This window comes from Podarcis muralis, chromosome 1, assembly GCF_964188315.1.
Source record: "Podarcis muralis chromosome 1, rPodMur119.hap1.1, whole genome shotgun sequence".
In the NCBI taxonomy this organism is placed as follows: domain Eukaryota; kingdom Metazoa; phylum Chordata; class Lepidosauria; order Squamata; family Lacertidae; genus Podarcis; species Podarcis muralis.
Window position 1 is genome coordinate 15,146,613 of NC_135655.1, and position 16,957 is coordinate 15,163,569.

Genomic DNA, 16,957 nt, shown 5'->3' on the forward strand with positions numbered 1-16,957 from the left:
GCGAACGTGCATCCCGTATGGGATACTTCCGGGTTTTACGCTTTTGTAACATGAAGTTTACGTAACCAGAGGGTTACGTAAGCTGAGGTGCTGCTGTATGGCTTCCCCTAAGGAATCCTGGGAAGTGTCGTTTGTCAGCAGCGTTGTTAGGAGACTGCCCTAATCCCCTTGCAGAATTGCAATTCCCAAAGTGGTTCAATGTGTCAGAGGGGTGCATAAGCGCATCCTTGCAGAGAGAAAAGTCAAGAAATGGTTAAATGAGCATTCTTGTCTTCCACCTGCAGCTCAAGGTCACGAGCTCAATGAACTTGTGAGGTGTGTCAGAGGCAAATAACTGCTCTAAGGAGAGTATAAGTGGTCTTGTGTTATCAACAATCTGTGGGATGGAACCTAACCTGCCTGTGTTGGGTCGCTGCTGTGAGGGTGCTTTGCTGGGAACACTTCATTGCTCTATTCTGCAAGCTGCCAGTCTGGAAGGAGAGGTAGACCGAGGTATGACCCCTTTCTACTACAGTCCTGAATGGGTTTAACTACACAAGCAATTGAAACCTCTGAGGACCCTAGAGAACTGTTCTTCTACTAAAGATAAACGGAGCCCTGACCATTAGGTCCAGTTGTGACTGACTCTGGGGTTGCAGCGCTCATCCGCTTTACTGGCCAAGGGAGCCGGCATACAGCTTCTGGGTCATGTGCCCAGCAGGACTAAGCCACTTCTGGCGAACTAGAGTAGCGCACGGAAACGCCATTTACCTTCCCACCGGAGCGGTACCTATTTATCTACTTGCACTTTGACGTGCTTTCAAACTGCTAGGTTGGTAGGAGCAGGGACCGAGCAATGGGAGCTCACCCTGTTGCGGGGATTCGAACCGCCAACCTTCTGATCGGCAAGCCCTAGGCTCTGTGGTTTAACCCACAGCGCCACCTGCGTCCCTTGAGTTCTTCTACTACCTGTCAGTAAAAATATACTGTTGCTGACCGTACTCAACTATCTGGCATATTTTCTTCTACAAACAACGTCCTGTGTTCAATGCATAGCTGTCAATCTTTCCCTTTTCTTGTGAGGAATCCTATTTGGAATAAGGGAATTTCCCTTAAAAAAAGGGGAACGTTGACAGCTATGGTTCAATGACACAATTCGACGTGGAGCTGTCTGCGCTCTGCTCATTGCGTAACACAACAATGAATTCCTCTTCCCAGGAAAAGTCTGGGAACTTTAGCTCTGTGGGAAGCCATGGCTGTTTAAAGTGGCATGACACAGCCTTATAGCAATAATAGAGTGCAGATGGGGCCTCCGGAAAGCACTCTGGCGATTGTCAAAGGGACGCACCAGGGTAGAGATGCTTCATCCTGCTGTATCCCTTTCAGAGGGGGGCAGGCCTCTCCTTGGAAATATTGGGGGGGCCTGCCCCCCCAGATGGTGCCCCTGCAAGGAAGGCCTCTAAAAGAAGGTAGGGAAACTTGGAGAAGACCACTTCTGCATTCCCATGGTCTTCAGATAAGCAGCTTGGAGGGTGACACAGAAAGGAAGACCAGAGGCCTCACAGCTCTCAAAGAGCTGGGAAGGGATGTCAGGAAATCGGCAGATTATGCCCACAGTCCCTGTGGCTTCAGAGGCAAAGGGGCATGTGGGATTCTGAGAGGAGCCAGGAGGGTTGCTCTTCTTCCTCCCCAATAAAGAGCAGGACCTCTTGCGCCCGAGGAAAGAGCGAGAATGAATTCCAGTCGCCCTCTGAGGGCGAAGTAAAAGAGGTTCCGTAACATTTCGTGACTCACAAGCTGCAAAGCAAGTTCCATGGCACTTCGTATCTCTGAGGGGCAAAGAAAGAACCAGTCCTATGAGAGCAGGATAGCTCAGTCAGGAAGAGCATGGCACTCTTAATTTCAGGGTTGTGGGTTTGAGCCTCACGTTGGTCAAAATATTCCTACATTGCAAGGGGTCGAACTAGATGACTCTTGTGATCCTTTCTGACTCTATGATTATGTTACTTTATTACTTCAGTACAGTGGTACCTCGGGTTAAGTACTTAATTCGTTCTGGAGGTCTGTTCTTAACCTGAAACTGTTCTTAACCTGAAGCACATCTTTAGCTAATGGGGCCTGCTGCTGCTGCACCGCCGCTGTGCGATTTCTGTACTCATCCTGAAGCAAAGTTCTTAACCTGAGGTACTATTTCTGGGTTAGCAGAGTCTGCAACCTGAAGCGTCTGTAACCTGAGGTACCACTGTACTCTGAAGGGTGAAGAAAGAAGCTTTGCCCTATAAAAGGTGACCTACGAATACAGTCAACCAACCAACTAATCAATGCAGCAACTAGGGGCAATATTTAGGGACAGTCAATGAAGAGGCACCATCTTGTCATATTCTTTTCCTAGAGATGTTGCACAACAGTGAGCTGGTATATAGGCATGGTCTACCCTTCCGCCATTTTGAAAGTGTCGTTTCAGGCTCCCCTCCCACTCCCTGGTAGAGGTTAAATTAAATGACCCATACTTTCAAGATCCATTTTCTGCTGTTGAGCCCTCTGCGCAGCGAGAGCCTTCTTGTCCTCCATGGATTTCAGGTCGTCCGGTGGCCAACGAAGCTCTCCGCTTTCAACATCCCCTGTCTCGGATGGCTCCACCACAATGGAGGGTAATCTTTTCGACAGCTTGGGGTACTTTTCGTGTGCCTCTGGAAAAGCCTAAGGTGATATTTCATTTCATTTTTTACATTATTTATTATTTTTTGACATTTCTCAACAGAGAGCAAGGGGCAGACAAGTCTGGCTCTCAGGCACATCAGCCCCCTGGGGAATTCATCAGGACATGAGGCCCTCCGAAAACGAACGTGAACTACACAAAAGCAAGGGGGTTGTTCTTGTGCAGATCCTGTTCAGCTCAAGGAGGCGCATGGAGGAGAATTTTCTGTGGATCGTGCTCCATATTAATGAGTGGAAGTTGAGAACCATTTGCATTTTCTGCTTCACACACCAAAAGGATTTTGAATGGCGGAAGACTAAAGCAAAGATTCATTAACAAGCTGATTTTCCAAATTTCAAAAAAGAAGAAAGGTCTTAACATCATCTAAAGGCAAAGGTAAAGGACTCCTGACAGTTAAGTCCAGCCGTGAACAACTCTGGGGTTGTGGCGTTACTGGCCGAGGGAGCTGATGTTTTTCCGGGTCATGTGGCCAGCATGACTAAGCTGCTTCTGGCGAAACCTGAGCAGTGCATGGAAACGGAGTTTAATTCCCACCGGAGCAGTACCTATTTATCTACTTGCACTTTGACGTGCTTTTGAACTGCTAGGTTGGCAGGAGCTGGGACTGAGCAACGGGAGCTCACCCTGTTGTGGGGATTTGAACTGCCGACCTTCCGATCGGCAAGCCCTAACAACACCTACTTTTAAAATAAATAAATACCTATCATGTTTGTGGAAGGGGCAGCTTCTTCATGACCAGTAGCTTTGAATGCAATGTCTTCCTGTGGCTGTATGCCTAGTTGAGAAAGTTATTTTACTAGAGAGTAATCTGGAGGAGAGGGGACGCGGGTGGCACTGTGGGTTAAACCACAGAGCCTAGGACTTGCTGATCAGAAGGTCGGTGGTTCGAATCCCCGCAACGGGGTGAGCTCCTGTTGTTCGGTCCCTGCTCCTGCCCACCTAGCAGTTCAAAAGCACGTCAAGTGCAAGTAGATAAATAGGTACCGCTCCGGCGGGAAGGTAAACGGCGTTTCTGTGCACTGCTCTGGTTTGCCAGAAGCGGCTTAGTCATGCTGGCCACAAGACCCAGAAGCTGTCTGTGGACAAACGCCGGCTCCCTTGGCCAATATAGCGAGATGAGCGCTGCAACCCCAGAGTCGGTCACGACTGGACCTAATGGTCAGGGGTCCCTTTACTTTACCTTTAATCTGGAGGAGAGTGGATTTAACTGATAAAGGTTTATTTTCTCAATTTGAATGTGGAGTCCTTTTCACTCAAGGATGAACACGTCAGCTTGAAACATGCCAGAACATTGAGAAAATGAGTTTTAAAGAAAACCTTCCTTGCACCCATGTGGTTGCCTCTCTACAAATTAATGATTTGAAGCTGTTCTCATTGGAACGAGAGCCAGGGGTCCCTCCACCCACAACCTCCACGTTGCCTGCTGGCTAAAGTAGTTGCCGACCAGACATGGTTGCCATGGAGGCAATTGAAAAGGAAAAACGGTTTAACATTCACACTTGGTCTCTGGTAACAAAAGGCAACGTTTGCACTACTAAATCAAGACCTTCATCTTCAACCCTTTGTGCATTACTAGCGGTGCTGCGTTATGAGTTATTCATGGTTTCTTGGGCAATCATGGTTTCTTGGGGCAACAGTCGTTTGCTGTGATGCGTTGCTATCGACGCCTCATCATTCTGGGGGAGAATATGGCACAATGCAAACAACAACAACAACTGGTGTTTAATAACCCGCTGTGAAAATGCATGACAATCCCCAACTCAAAGCACGGTGTATGCTCAATTAACAAATATATTTTGGTAGGTGCAGAGAGGATTGCCAGTGAGCCAAATAAATAAATAGCTGGAAATATAAGAAGAGCCTGCCAGAACATCAGTTCCAGCATCCTGTTCTGACAGTGGCCAACTAGAAGACTCTTGTAAGCTAGCATTCCGACAGTGGAGGTAGCAAATACTGTACTTGAAATGGATCCATCAGTATCAATAGGGATGGTTGAATCCATTGATTCAAGTTGATGACTAATGTAAGTCCACGGATCTCAATGAGGGGTCTACCCCAAGTAGGGCTTATTTAGATACGACACTCTGTCCCAGGCCACCACCATTATATGCTTTCTCATTCATCTCGGTGCTGTCAATGCCACTTGTCGGATCATATTATTCAGGAGAATGAATGCAGCTCTGCAAGGGAAAAGATGCCTCATTCATTCGAGCACATTTCTGGCCTCAGCCCTGAATAAATATGTGTCGTCTGCCTGACCACCTGTTGAGTGGCAATGGTAGCTATTCTCAATCTCAGAACTGCCTATGCAGTTAGCAAGAATCCTTTTTTTTTTAAGTGTAACACTCAAAATGATAAAAGCTCGTTCTGTTGTGAAGGACTACATGAGTCCTCTATACCCAAGTACCACTGAAGGAGAGAACCGTAAGAAGAAGAAAAACACTTAGTAAGTTAATATGTCTGTGTGGGTGTACATGTTCTGTTGCACTAAGTTCCAGAAACTTGGTGGATCGTGACATTTACTTGTAGTTTCAACTATTTGGTTATTTGATTGTTGTTAGCTGCCCTGAGCCCAGCTTCGGCTGGGGAAGGCGGGATATAAATAAAATTTATTATTATTATTATTATTAGTTCTTGAGTTTCTTCCGAGGTCTGGAGGAACCGGTCAGAAATATTTGAAGGTCTATCAGTAAATTTCAAGTCCTCCTGACAGCTCTCAGCAAAATGTCATCTTCATTCTCATCACTTGCTGGCAGAAGAAATTTGCTACGCACCATGGGCGTATAAATGTTAAACCTCAATACATTCATGACAATTCCCAGTAGGCTGCCTAAACTCTTAAGAATTACCAGTAAATATAAACCACAATCCAAGTTCTGACATTTACTGTAACTAACACATATTGAGAAGAATTCACACAGCAGGCACAGGAATTGTTACCAGTAATATCAGAGGCGTGAAGAAACATGTGATATTCTAGCATCAGACATAATTCCCCAAAAGATGCCATCCAGATCTGTGGCAACATCTGGGTAAGAAGTGCTCATACCTTTCGTACCTTGTTCCAAACCCCAAATTAATTAAAAACTTAAATCTCTAAGAACTGCAATGCTCTACACTCAGTTGGGCTTAAATTCTGAGTAGACATGCTTAGCCTGGTAACAGTGCAATTCTACATTCATTTAATTTGGTGTAAGTTCCACTGTGTATAATAGGATTTACACTGGGGACAAGGATGAGTTCCAAACGAGGATCCTTATTTATTCATTTGTTTATTGAACATGCACTGGCTGTGGCTGATGTAGTTCAAAACATCTAGAGAACACCAGGTTGATGAAGGCTGCCATAAAGGTGCAAATTATTATAAAGAAGTGTATGTTGCTTTAATGGAGGTAGGCAACCTAAGGACCAGGGGCCGGATCCGGCCCAATCGCCTTCTCAATCCAGCCCACGGACGGTCCAGGAATCAGCTTGTTTTTACATGAGTAGAATGTGTGCTTTTATTTAAAATGCACCTCTGGGTTATTTGTGGGTCCTGCCTGGTGTTTTTACAAGAGTAGAATGTGTGCATTTATTTAAAATGCACCTCTGGGTTATTTGTGGGGCATAGGAATTCGTTCATTCCCCCCCCCCCCAAATATAGTCCGGCCCACCACATGGTCTGAGGGACGGTGGACTGGCCCACGGCTGAAAAAGGCTGCTGACCCCTGCTTTAAAGACATTAAGACTGCAATCCTATCCACACTTGCCTAAAGCTTACCCTTGAGTAGGATTAGACTTAACCGTGAATGCTTTTAAACCAAGCTGCAAAAGTTTATTGAATTACTACTGTTGGGTCCTGGGGGAAAACTGAGGTCTCGACTCAGGTAAAAGCCTGGCCTACTAAACCTCTGGGGTTATTAACTCAGTCTGAAAGAAGTTCATTTGGGGAGCACCTTGGGATGCCTATGGATTGCTCTGACGGCATCATTCTCACCTTATTATTTTGCATGTTAATCCCCTATAAATGGACGCCAGCCAGGACAGAGAGCAGCTCTCCAGTCTCTAAAGCAGAGGTCCAAAAACAGCTGTCCAAAATCGCTGCAGCCAGAACGGGGTACCCATTCCAAGTGTTGACCATTCCAGTGCATAAATCAGGACTGGGTAACCTGCAGCCCTCCAGATGTTCTGGACTATGACTCCCATCATCCCTGACCATTGAAAGAGGCTGATGGGAGTTGGAGTCCAACATCTGAAAGGCCACAGGTTCCCTATCCCTGCTGTAGATCCTGGGTATGCCTTTTCGGTTTTATGCACTTAACTGATGACACGTCCAAGTGGCTGCACACCTGATTGCTCTGCCTGGGCTATGATGAAGCATTGTTAGCTGCCATTGAAGCCGACATGAATTTCGCCCCAGGCTTCAAAGGAACAGCAAAAGAAGGAAAGAAGAAAGCCAGGCTCCTACTCCTTATAAAACGTTTTTAAAAAGAATTCTATTTATATATACGGTGTACCTGTAGCATGCCCTTCTCAGTGGCTCCAGGAAGCTAAATACTTTTGACAAACATTAAATAGATAAAATGAGTTGGCTGTAGCATGGTGTGTAATTTGCCTACATTTACCTGGCTGGAGGTGCCTCCTTCTTCCTCAGGCTGGCTCAAGGTAAATTCCTCCATAACAGGTTCGCGTGTGTTCATCACCTCCGTCATGCTGCAATTAGGAGAGGTTTGGATGAATTCCATACACAATTTAAAAATCTACATCGAGGGGTGGCCAAATGTGTCAATGCTGGTTTCTTTCCGCCTCTCATTTTCCCAGTCTTAAGTTCAGCTTGCCACATTTCTACATCATTTCCCATTATATAAAAAAAACCAACAACTCACAAAAATAATTGCTTTTGCACATTTTGTTATGTAGCTCTCCCCAATTTACACATATTTGCAAGTACTTGCACCTAATGCATCGTAACACTGTATGCAAAATTTTTCTTTTTTTTTGCAAAATTTGGAGAGGTGAATATTTCAGGAACTGTGAAACTGATAGGTTCACATTAAAGTAAGAACTGAGTTGAATTTCCTACCCCAATATACATTATAAAACTCTGTGCCCCTTTAGAATTTATATATCTATATTTACACTATACAAGTGAAGTGACCTTTGACACTTGAGGTGCATATTTTTAGATGCTACTCTATTCTTGAGGCTATAATTTGTTTCGAACTGTTAGTAATGTTGTACGTTCAACGGTTGTGTCCCACCCTTAGATCTCAGGGCGAAGACTGAGCAATCAATCAATCAATCAATCAATCAATCAATCATCACCAGCAGCATAATAATAAATGTAGATCCATTTAATGGAACTGTGGGGGAACTGTTCAGCACAGAATAAATACCTTGCAGCAATGCGATTGAACCGCCCTGCTCACAGCTCTGCCAGATGGTTGCTCCTCTGTCTGGGTTCTGTTATGCAAAGCTCTTTAAGAATCCTACCCTTATGAGGTATGCTTGGAATTCATAGGCACGCTGATGCTATTCTAGGGTGTTTTGAGGTTCTGCCCAACGGAACAGCCTGGAGCAATTGTTTTATGAAACAGGTGAACTGTCAGTTCTCCCCCCGGCCTCATTCACTTCATTACAAGGGAACACATTCGGGGTTAAGTTTGCCAACACCTGTCTCCTTCCCCACCTGCTCTGGCGCCCTTCCAGAAAGCGGCAATGACCTCAGCAAGACGTGAATTCTGGGCTAAGGACAATTGTACAGTCGACATGGACTTAATCTGAGTCAAGGTCAAGTCTGTAAAAATTTTTTAGTAGTGTTGCTGATAGGCAATGTTCTGCCTTACCACACCAAACATATTGTTATCTTCACCCACATTATTAGGGTCTTTTTTTGTCCTCACCAGCCTTTTTCAACTGCTCCACCGACATTTGACTTCAGCCCTATCCACCACCAATACGTGGCCCCAACAGATGACCCCCAAGGGAATGCAGCCGTCAACTCTTACGCTAGGAAAGAGATTGAAGTTACATGGACAATGCTTCTTTGAAACATATGCTTTTACTCTGTCCCACACTTACTAAGTATCGGGAGAAAGTGCTGGACACTTGTAAGATTTTCAGAGGTGAATATGCTCTTGAACTATATACCCATTGTATGGAAATTGGCAACGGGACAGAGAAAATGGATTCTACCCACCCTAACGGGGTGGCATGACAACATTGGCAACAAATGAGCAGACACCTTATAGACACAGACTTTCTTTGGATAAATACAATGCTATTTAGAATGAGTTGACACAGAATATATTGGGTTATCGGAAATTATATGTGTATTAGGATAATAAGAACATACATATCTGTATATTAACATATGGTAATGTAACACTATTGTTTATTTTTTCATTCTCACTCACTTTCTTCTTTTTCTCACTGTCTTCTCATAAATGAAATTCTCTTAGCAAAATATTAATAAAAATATTTAAAAAATAAATAAATCAAAAGTTCCCTTGCTGTAGCTGAACCTCGGGAGCAGAGGACAACCAGATGGCAGGACAAGCATTCCCCCTACGCCAGAGGTGGAGAACCTCTGCCTTGTGGGCTCTCCATTTGGCCTGCCAGGCCACTTCGCCCAAGTCTCACCCACCTGCCCTACACCATAAGAACATAACAAGAGCTCACTGGATCAGGCCAATGGCCCACCCAGCATCCTGTTCTCACAGTGGCCTACCAGATGCCTGTGGGAAACCCATTAGCAGGACTTGAGCACAAGAGCAATTCTCCCCTCTTGTGCTTTCCAGCAGCGGTGTACCTTGGTAATATGGCACCCTGTGCGAGGCCAAAATTTGGCACCCCCTAAGCCCTCTCTCTGCGGGATGCGGGTGGCGCTGTGGGTTAGACCACAGAGCCTAGGACTTGCTGATCAGAAGGTCGGCGGTTCGAATCCCCGTGATGGGGTGAGCTCCCGTTGCTCAGTCCCTGCTCCTGCCAACCTAGCAGTTCGAAAGCACATCAAAGTGCAAGTAGATAAATAGGTACCACTCTGGCGGGAAGGTAAACGGTGTTTCCGTGCGCTGCTCTGGTTCGCCAGAAGCAGCTTAGTCCTGCTGGCCACATGACCCGGAAGCTGTACGCCAGCTCCCTTGGCCAGTAAAGCGAGATGAGCGCCGCAACCCCAGAGTTGGTCACAACAGGACCTTTACCTTTAAGCCCCCTCTGCTGCTTCCCAAAGCCAGGTAAGCGAGGTGCCAGGTTTTGGGAAAGGGGCACGAGGCTCTGGGAGGGTCCAAGAGCCCTCTAGTCTTCTTTCCAAAGCTGAGCACGCAGTCAGGACCCTGCCAGAGCCCTCGCAACTCCTTTCCAAATCAAGCACTTACTAGGCTTTGGGAAGCGGGTGGGAAGGTGCCCTCTCAGCTCGGTGCCCTGTGCACTGCCCTAAATCCGCCTCTTGTTTCCAACAACTGGTCTTCAGAAGCATAACCCCTCTGACAGCAGAGGTAGAAGACAGCCATTGTGGCCAGGAGCTGCTGCTGCACAGCCTCCAGTGTAGGGCAGGTAAAAATCTGACTCAGCTGAAAGGCATTCTGCCGGCACTGGTGAACAGCTGATTGGCAGTGCCTGCAAAGGTAAGGTAAGGTAAAGGTACCCCTGCCCGTAAGGGCCAGTCTTGACAGACTCTAGGGTTGTGCGCCCATCTCACTCAAGAGGCCGGGGGCCAGCGCTGTCCGGGGACACTTCTGGGTCACATGGCCAGCGTGACATCGCTGCTCTGGCGAGCCAGAGCCGCACACAGAAACGCCGTTTACCTTCCCGCCGGTAAGCGGTCCCTATTTATCTACTTGCACCCGGGGGTGCTTTCGAACTGCTAGGTTGGCAGGCGCTGGGACTGAGCAACGGGAGCACACCTCGCCGCGGGGATTCGAACCGCCGACCATGCGATCGGCAAGCCCTAGGCGTTGAGGCTTTTACCCACAGCGCCACCCGTGTCCCAAAGGCCTATGCAAAATGCTGGGCAAGATAAGAGCTTTGAAAGGGCCTTCTGAAGACACGTGTGGGAAAAGAATAAAAATTAAAAGAAATCACACTATGACAGGTGTCCGGCTCCACCCGCCTGCCAAATGTGGCCCACAAGGTGTGTGGGGGAGATAGCTACCTGGCCCTTTGGCCAGATTCATTCCTCCTCCTGCCCTGCCCTACAAAAACCCTCAAGTTGTCCCTCATTCAGCACCAAAAGAGCAGGCGTTCATGTGTATCCGTAATCATAAGAGTTACCAAGCCCCACAATTTTTACTCCCACCCTCCACCCACTCTCCTGAGCAATACTCTGCACTGTTGAGATTCTAGTGTGGGGGGAAAAATCATTTTGATTCCGAAGGCAAATGTTTTCAGGACAAATAATAATTACTGTCAAGCCTGGCGGGCTGCTCACCATGTTGGTATGCATCCAGTTCATTGCCACGGACTCTGTGAAGCATATCATTAGGAGATTTAGGGCAAGGTGTCAGCAGGATGCTAATGATACCCAGCTCTACTTCTCTGTGACATCTGAATCAAGAGAGGCTGTGTGCATGTCCTAAGCTGGTGCCTGGATGCAATCACAGGTCTGATATGGGCTAATAAACTGGGCCTGAATCCTGATCAATAGGATTGATCAATAGGGCTGCACCAATAGGATTATAGCATCTAGATCAAGGGAAGTAATAGTGCCACTGTATTCTGCTCTGGTCAGACCTCACCTGGAGTACTGTGTCCAGTTCTGGGCACCACAGTTCAAGAAGGACACTGACAAACTGGAACGTGTCCAGAGGAGGGCAACCAAAATGGTCAAAGGCCTGGAAACGATGCCTTAGGAGGAACGGCTAAGGGAGCTGGGCATGTTTAGCCTGGAGAAGAGGAGGTTAAGGGGTGATATGATAGCCATGTTCAAATATATAAAAGGATGTCACATAGAGGAGGGAGAAAGGTTGTTTTCTGCTGCTCCAGAGAATTGGACACGGAGCAATGGATCCAAACTACAAGAAAGAAGATTCCACCTAAACATTAGGAAGAACTTCCTGTCAGTAAGAGCTGTTCGACAGTGGAATTTGCTGCCAAGGAGTGTGGTGGAGTCTCCGTCTTTGGAGGTCTTTAAGCAGAGGCTTGACAACCATATGTCAGGAGTGCTCTGATGGTGTTTCCTGCTTGGCAGGGGGTTGGACTCGATGGCCCTTGTGGTCTATTCCAACTCTATGATTCTATGATTCGATTCTATGATTCTATGATCATATGAAAGACCCTATGGATCAGGCATAGGCAAACTCGGCCCTCCAGATATTTTGGGACTACAACTCTCATCACCCCAAGCTAACAGGACCAGTGGTCAGGGATGATGGGAATTGTAGTCCCAAAACATCTGGAGGGCTGAGTTTGCCTGTGCCTGCTATGGATAGTCAATTCCCAGGTATGGAAACTGGATTGTACACTAGTTCTGGATGGGCCTGAGCTGCCTGTAAAGGAGCTGGTGTATCACTGGGTGTGCTCCGAGATCCTTAACTGTCATTACAAGCCCAGGTGACCTCACAGCACCAACTGCCAACTTCAACCAACTACAATGATTTCTGGGCAGGGAGAGGCCCATGCACTACAGAACCATCTAGTACAACCCCTTGCAATGAAGGAATCTCAGCTCAAGCATCCATGACAGATGGCCATCCATTGGCAACTTCACAATTAAGACTACTGCAATGTACATGGACAAGAGGGCTTTTCCAGATCTCCTAACTCAGCTCTTTTAGTTGAAGATGCACAAGGCTGAATCTGAACCTGGGACCTTCTACACCCAAAGGAAGTGTCCTGCCACTGAGCAATGGTTGTACCCCCAGTTGGAGTACATGCGACTCCCCACTGACACAGTTGGAGAGGGTGTCCGTGCACATAAGTGAAATCAAATAAAGTGAGGAGCACCCTCTAAACCAATGTTTCTTAACCTTTTTCTGATTGTTGCCCCCTTCCAACCTTGTTTCCTTCCTGTGCCCCCCCATCCTACCAGTAGAAAGGTAGCTATTTAAACGTTTTGTTTGTAACTAGAACATGTTTTATTTAATTTTTTTAATAATTTATACAAAATACAATTACATAAGAATTTATACTTTAGGTATTTCTCAATCAATGTGACCCTTGGGCTTGATGACCAGAAACAAACTTTTTAACATCTGGTTCTGTTGTTGTGAGGGATAACCGGAGATCACCTCTGTTCATTATGTTAAGGCGATTCCGTGTTAGGTTGAATAAATAAATTCACAGGACTGAAACCTCATTCTCCCAAATACAAAATGCCATGAATGTTTTCTTTTCTTGGTCACTTCTCTCTTTTCTTCACTTCTCACTTTCCTCTAGTCTGTGGCTCCCTAATCTTGTGCCATGGGCCCCCATTTACGCAATTTTCACCTGTGCCCCCTTAAAATATCCTGGGGGGCTGGCTCCCAGGGAGCCATATGGCTCCTGGTTGAGAAACTAAAGACCCTACCTGCAACATGCTCTCCAATCCGGACCAAAAATACTGTATCCAAAAATATCCACAATTGAATTAAAGCTCTGGGACTGGGAGGATGGAGGCAGGAAAGCAGCAGCTGCTGCTACTGCTGCACTACCACGCACGTCAGCTGTTAGGCGGGGAGGCTGAGCAGCTGAAACAAGACTTGCTGCACCTCCGGTCTCTTTGGGGCTTACTCCAGCCTCATTGATGTCCTCTTCCGGCCCTTAGGATGGTCTCCTTGCAAGCCACGAGGACCGTCCAGCTCTCTCCCACCATTTCCGGGTTTAATTGTTTCCCATTGCTGTGCATATGTGCTACATCGTGTGAGTCTAGCAAGCGTAAGTGGAGAATCGCCTGTACCATGTTTAACACAGGCCTAAAAACATCCGCGAACCTCTAAGCCAGATGCAGCCTATCTGCAATGTATGGTGGATCTCCAGTGTTTCAAAAAGTCTCCTGTGTTGCCAAGTATCAAGAGACTGCAGAAATAAAAGGGCCCACCCCCCAAAAGAAAGAAGAAGAGGAGGAGGAAGGGGGCAGAAATTGAGATGCAATACATCGCTGGCGAACTGTGTTCAGTTGTCTGGGACACTGCGACAAGGGGCAATGCCACTGGGAGTGTTAGTACTGCTTTAAGGAGGAGGCACTAACTTTCCAAGGGCGAAAAACCTCATGAGCAGACTAGATCGGGGCCTGTAATGAGATGCTACTGGCATCCCAGCTGCTCGCCACGGGACCTATCCCTCAAGAAACAGCTGCTGCAGACATGCCCAGAATTAGGAAAAACAAATGGCTCTGTCTGGGAGGGGGAAAGCGGAGAATGTTGCATGCCACAGCCACAACAGATGCCTGAATGAATCAGCTTCTGTGCTGATTAAATTAGACCATTCTCCTCTCTCTTCCCTGCTTCCGTTGCACGTAAAGGGGGGATTTTGTGGCACAAGATGGCAGGACGGGTTATACTTTATGCCATTCCAGGGGGGGGGGGACAGAAAACCAGATACATGGCAGAGGATCAGGTTTGATCTAGGAGGAATTAAAAACGGCTCACGAACTCCACACAGAAGTGCTTGCCCGAGGGAAGAGGCGAGGTGGGCAAGGAGTGCGGGAGTAGATAATGCCGCCTGCAAGAGCAGCGAGGCTTAAATATCGAGGTATCTCCTGAAAAATACTCTGCAGAAATACGGTTAATGGGGAGGAATTGCACCTGCCCATCCATGCAGTTGCAAGATAACAAATGGGCTCCATGCTAAGAATTCTTTATAGCTGACTGTCAGTCACCAGGAGGTTCAAAATCCCTGAGGATGGGGAGGCATGCAGGGACTGAAGCCACTGTCCTAGACTGAGGTCAAACCATAAGGTGCCTCCCTTATATTCCGCAAGGGAGATGGGAAGCAGTGGGGGGAGAGCTCTCGGACAACTGGCAGAATAAAAAATGATGCGCACAGGATGCTTGGGAGCTGGCGGTTTCTGGCTAGTGTGGTCTCCAGGAAATCCAGATTGTTGCAACTTGGCACTGCGGCTTGGTGGGAAACATTGGCAGGGAGAATTTAATTGCTTCGGGAGCAGAGAAATGTGGTGTGCATAGCAGCGTGTAGTAATGTGAGGGCTGAATTTTCAAAACCAAAGATTTTAAAATAAATAAATGATTTAAATATGTAAGGTGCTGGTCTTCCTGACCACTGAAGTCAGGGGTAAAGGTAAGGTAAGGTGAAGGACCCTTGGACTGGTTAAGTCCAGTCAAAGGCAACTATGGGGTTGCGGTGCTCATCTTGCTTTCAGGCCGAGGGAGCCGGCGTTTGTCCACAGACAGCTTTCTGGGTCATGTGGCCAGCATGACTAAACCGCTTCTGGTGCAATGGAACACCGTGACGAAAACCAGAGTGCATGGAAACACCATTTACCTTCCCGTCGCAGTGGTACCTATTTATCTACTTGCACTGGTGTGCTTCCGAACTGCTAGGTTGGCAGGAGCTGGGACAGAGCAACGGGAGCTCACTCCATCGTGCGGATTCAAACTGCCAACCTTCCGATCGGCAAGCCCAAGAAGCTTGGTGGATTAGACCACAGCGCCATCCAATGTCAGGGGTGGATCTGTAGCAACTCCACAGTGACAAATGCCACTCCGCAGATGTGCAACGGACATCTTTCCTTTGTCGTCTTTCTAACATGTTGCAAGGATGGCTTTCAAAATCAGGGCCCAGGATTGAATTCCGGCAAACAAGAGCCCCAGCTGCACATGGAAAGCAAAGGTTTAAAATATGATGGCATTTCTGGAAGCTACTTTGGAAGGGCTGTGGCTCAGTGGTAGAGGATATGCTTTGCCTGCGCAAGGTCACAGGGTCAGTCTTGAAGAGCCACTCTCTCAGTGGTTTGGTTCGCACAGCAGACTAAGCCAAACATCAGCTTAGCAAGACTGTGCAAGCTCCTCAGTGGTCTTCTTTTGCTGCCATGCCACACTAAACCAAGGTTTGTTTTAGTGTGCCATCCCAACTGAGGCTCGTGGTGAAGCTCTCTCCACATCAACCATGAGTTGTAACAAACCTGGCTGGTTCTAATTTTCTCTCCGAAATTGCTGAAGCAGGCATCAAAAATGTGTGCCGAATAGTCTGCCTTTGTGGGGACTACAGAGAAAATCATGAATATATACAGGCAACCCCTATTTTGTGCCCATTCAAAGAATGTGCAGCCATGCACAAGTAGGCTGTGGGCCATTTTTGGACCTGGAAGAGGGAAGAATGGGGGCGGAACAGGGGCAGGGTATGGGCACAGTGGGGCAGACTTAAGCATGCTCTGCTGACATGCACAATGACCCAGAATGCAATCCCCATGCAAAGCAGAGGTTGCCTGTATGCAGTGCTTTTTTCCTGGGGGTATGCAGGGGTACGCATACCCCTAAACATTTTGTGAATCTTTGTGCTTTTGTCCATTTACTGTATTTATTTTTCCCGATTTGAACTATAAAATGGTGATTTTCTTGAGTTAAAATGAGAGTACCCCTAAACATTTTTTTTAGAAAAAAAGCACTGCCTGCCTGTGTGTGTGTGTGTGTGTGTGTGTGTGTGTGTGTGTACACGCACAGAGGGATGCTGGTAGCCCTGTGGTCTAAACCACCAAGCCTCTTAAGCTTGCTAATCATCAGGTTGGTAGTTCGAATCCGCACAACGAGGTGAGCTCCCGTTGCTCTGTCCCAGCTCCTGCCAACCTAGAAGTTCAAAATCATACCAGCACGAGTAGATAAATAGGTACCACTGCGGCAGGAAGGTAAACAGCTCTGCTATCTGTCACGGTGTTCCATGCGCCAGAAGTGGTTTAGTCATACTGGCCACATGACCCGGAAAAGTTGTCTGCAGACAAACGCCGGTTCCCTCAGCCTGAAAGTGAGTGCTGCACTCCATCGTCAAATTCGACTGGACTTATCCGTCCAGGGCTCCTTTACCTCTACCTTACCTTTACACTCTCACACACAAATAATGATAATAATTAAACAGCCCACAGTGCCTTTATAGGAAAAAAACCTGGTTCGTCATATAGAAGCTGGCAACATAATGTTGACCATGCCTCTTTCAGGCATATGTCCTGCTGTGTCCTATAGTGCTTTCTTTCAGGTCAATAATTACTCTTCTTGTAAACTTTGGTTTAGAAGAAATCCTTGATCTTTGCGGATGTTCCCACACTTTTAAATTATATTCCTGCGATGTGAGGACGAACAGATGGGCAACAGAAGTGAATTCTGAGAGCCCTTATGGCTTCAAAGAGATTTATAC

General features: G+C 46.9%; 1 protein-coding gene across 1 annotated transcript in view; it reads right to left on the minus strand.

Moving 5' to 3' along the window:
• The window catches only part of LBHD2 (LBH domain containing 2), a 60,423-nt gene that overhangs the window by 6,696 nt on the left and 36,770 nt on the right, over positions 1–16,957 (minus strand). Inside the window, exons 2-3 of the mRNA XM_028704222.2 lie at positions 7,303–7,390; positions 2,490–2,679 (exon numbers count right to left, since the gene is read on the minus strand). Coding sequence (XP_028560055.2) covers positions 2,490–2,679; positions 7,303–7,390 — 278 coding nt within the window. The remainder of the gene's footprint in view (positions 1–2,489; positions 2,680–7,302; positions 7,391–16,957) is intronic.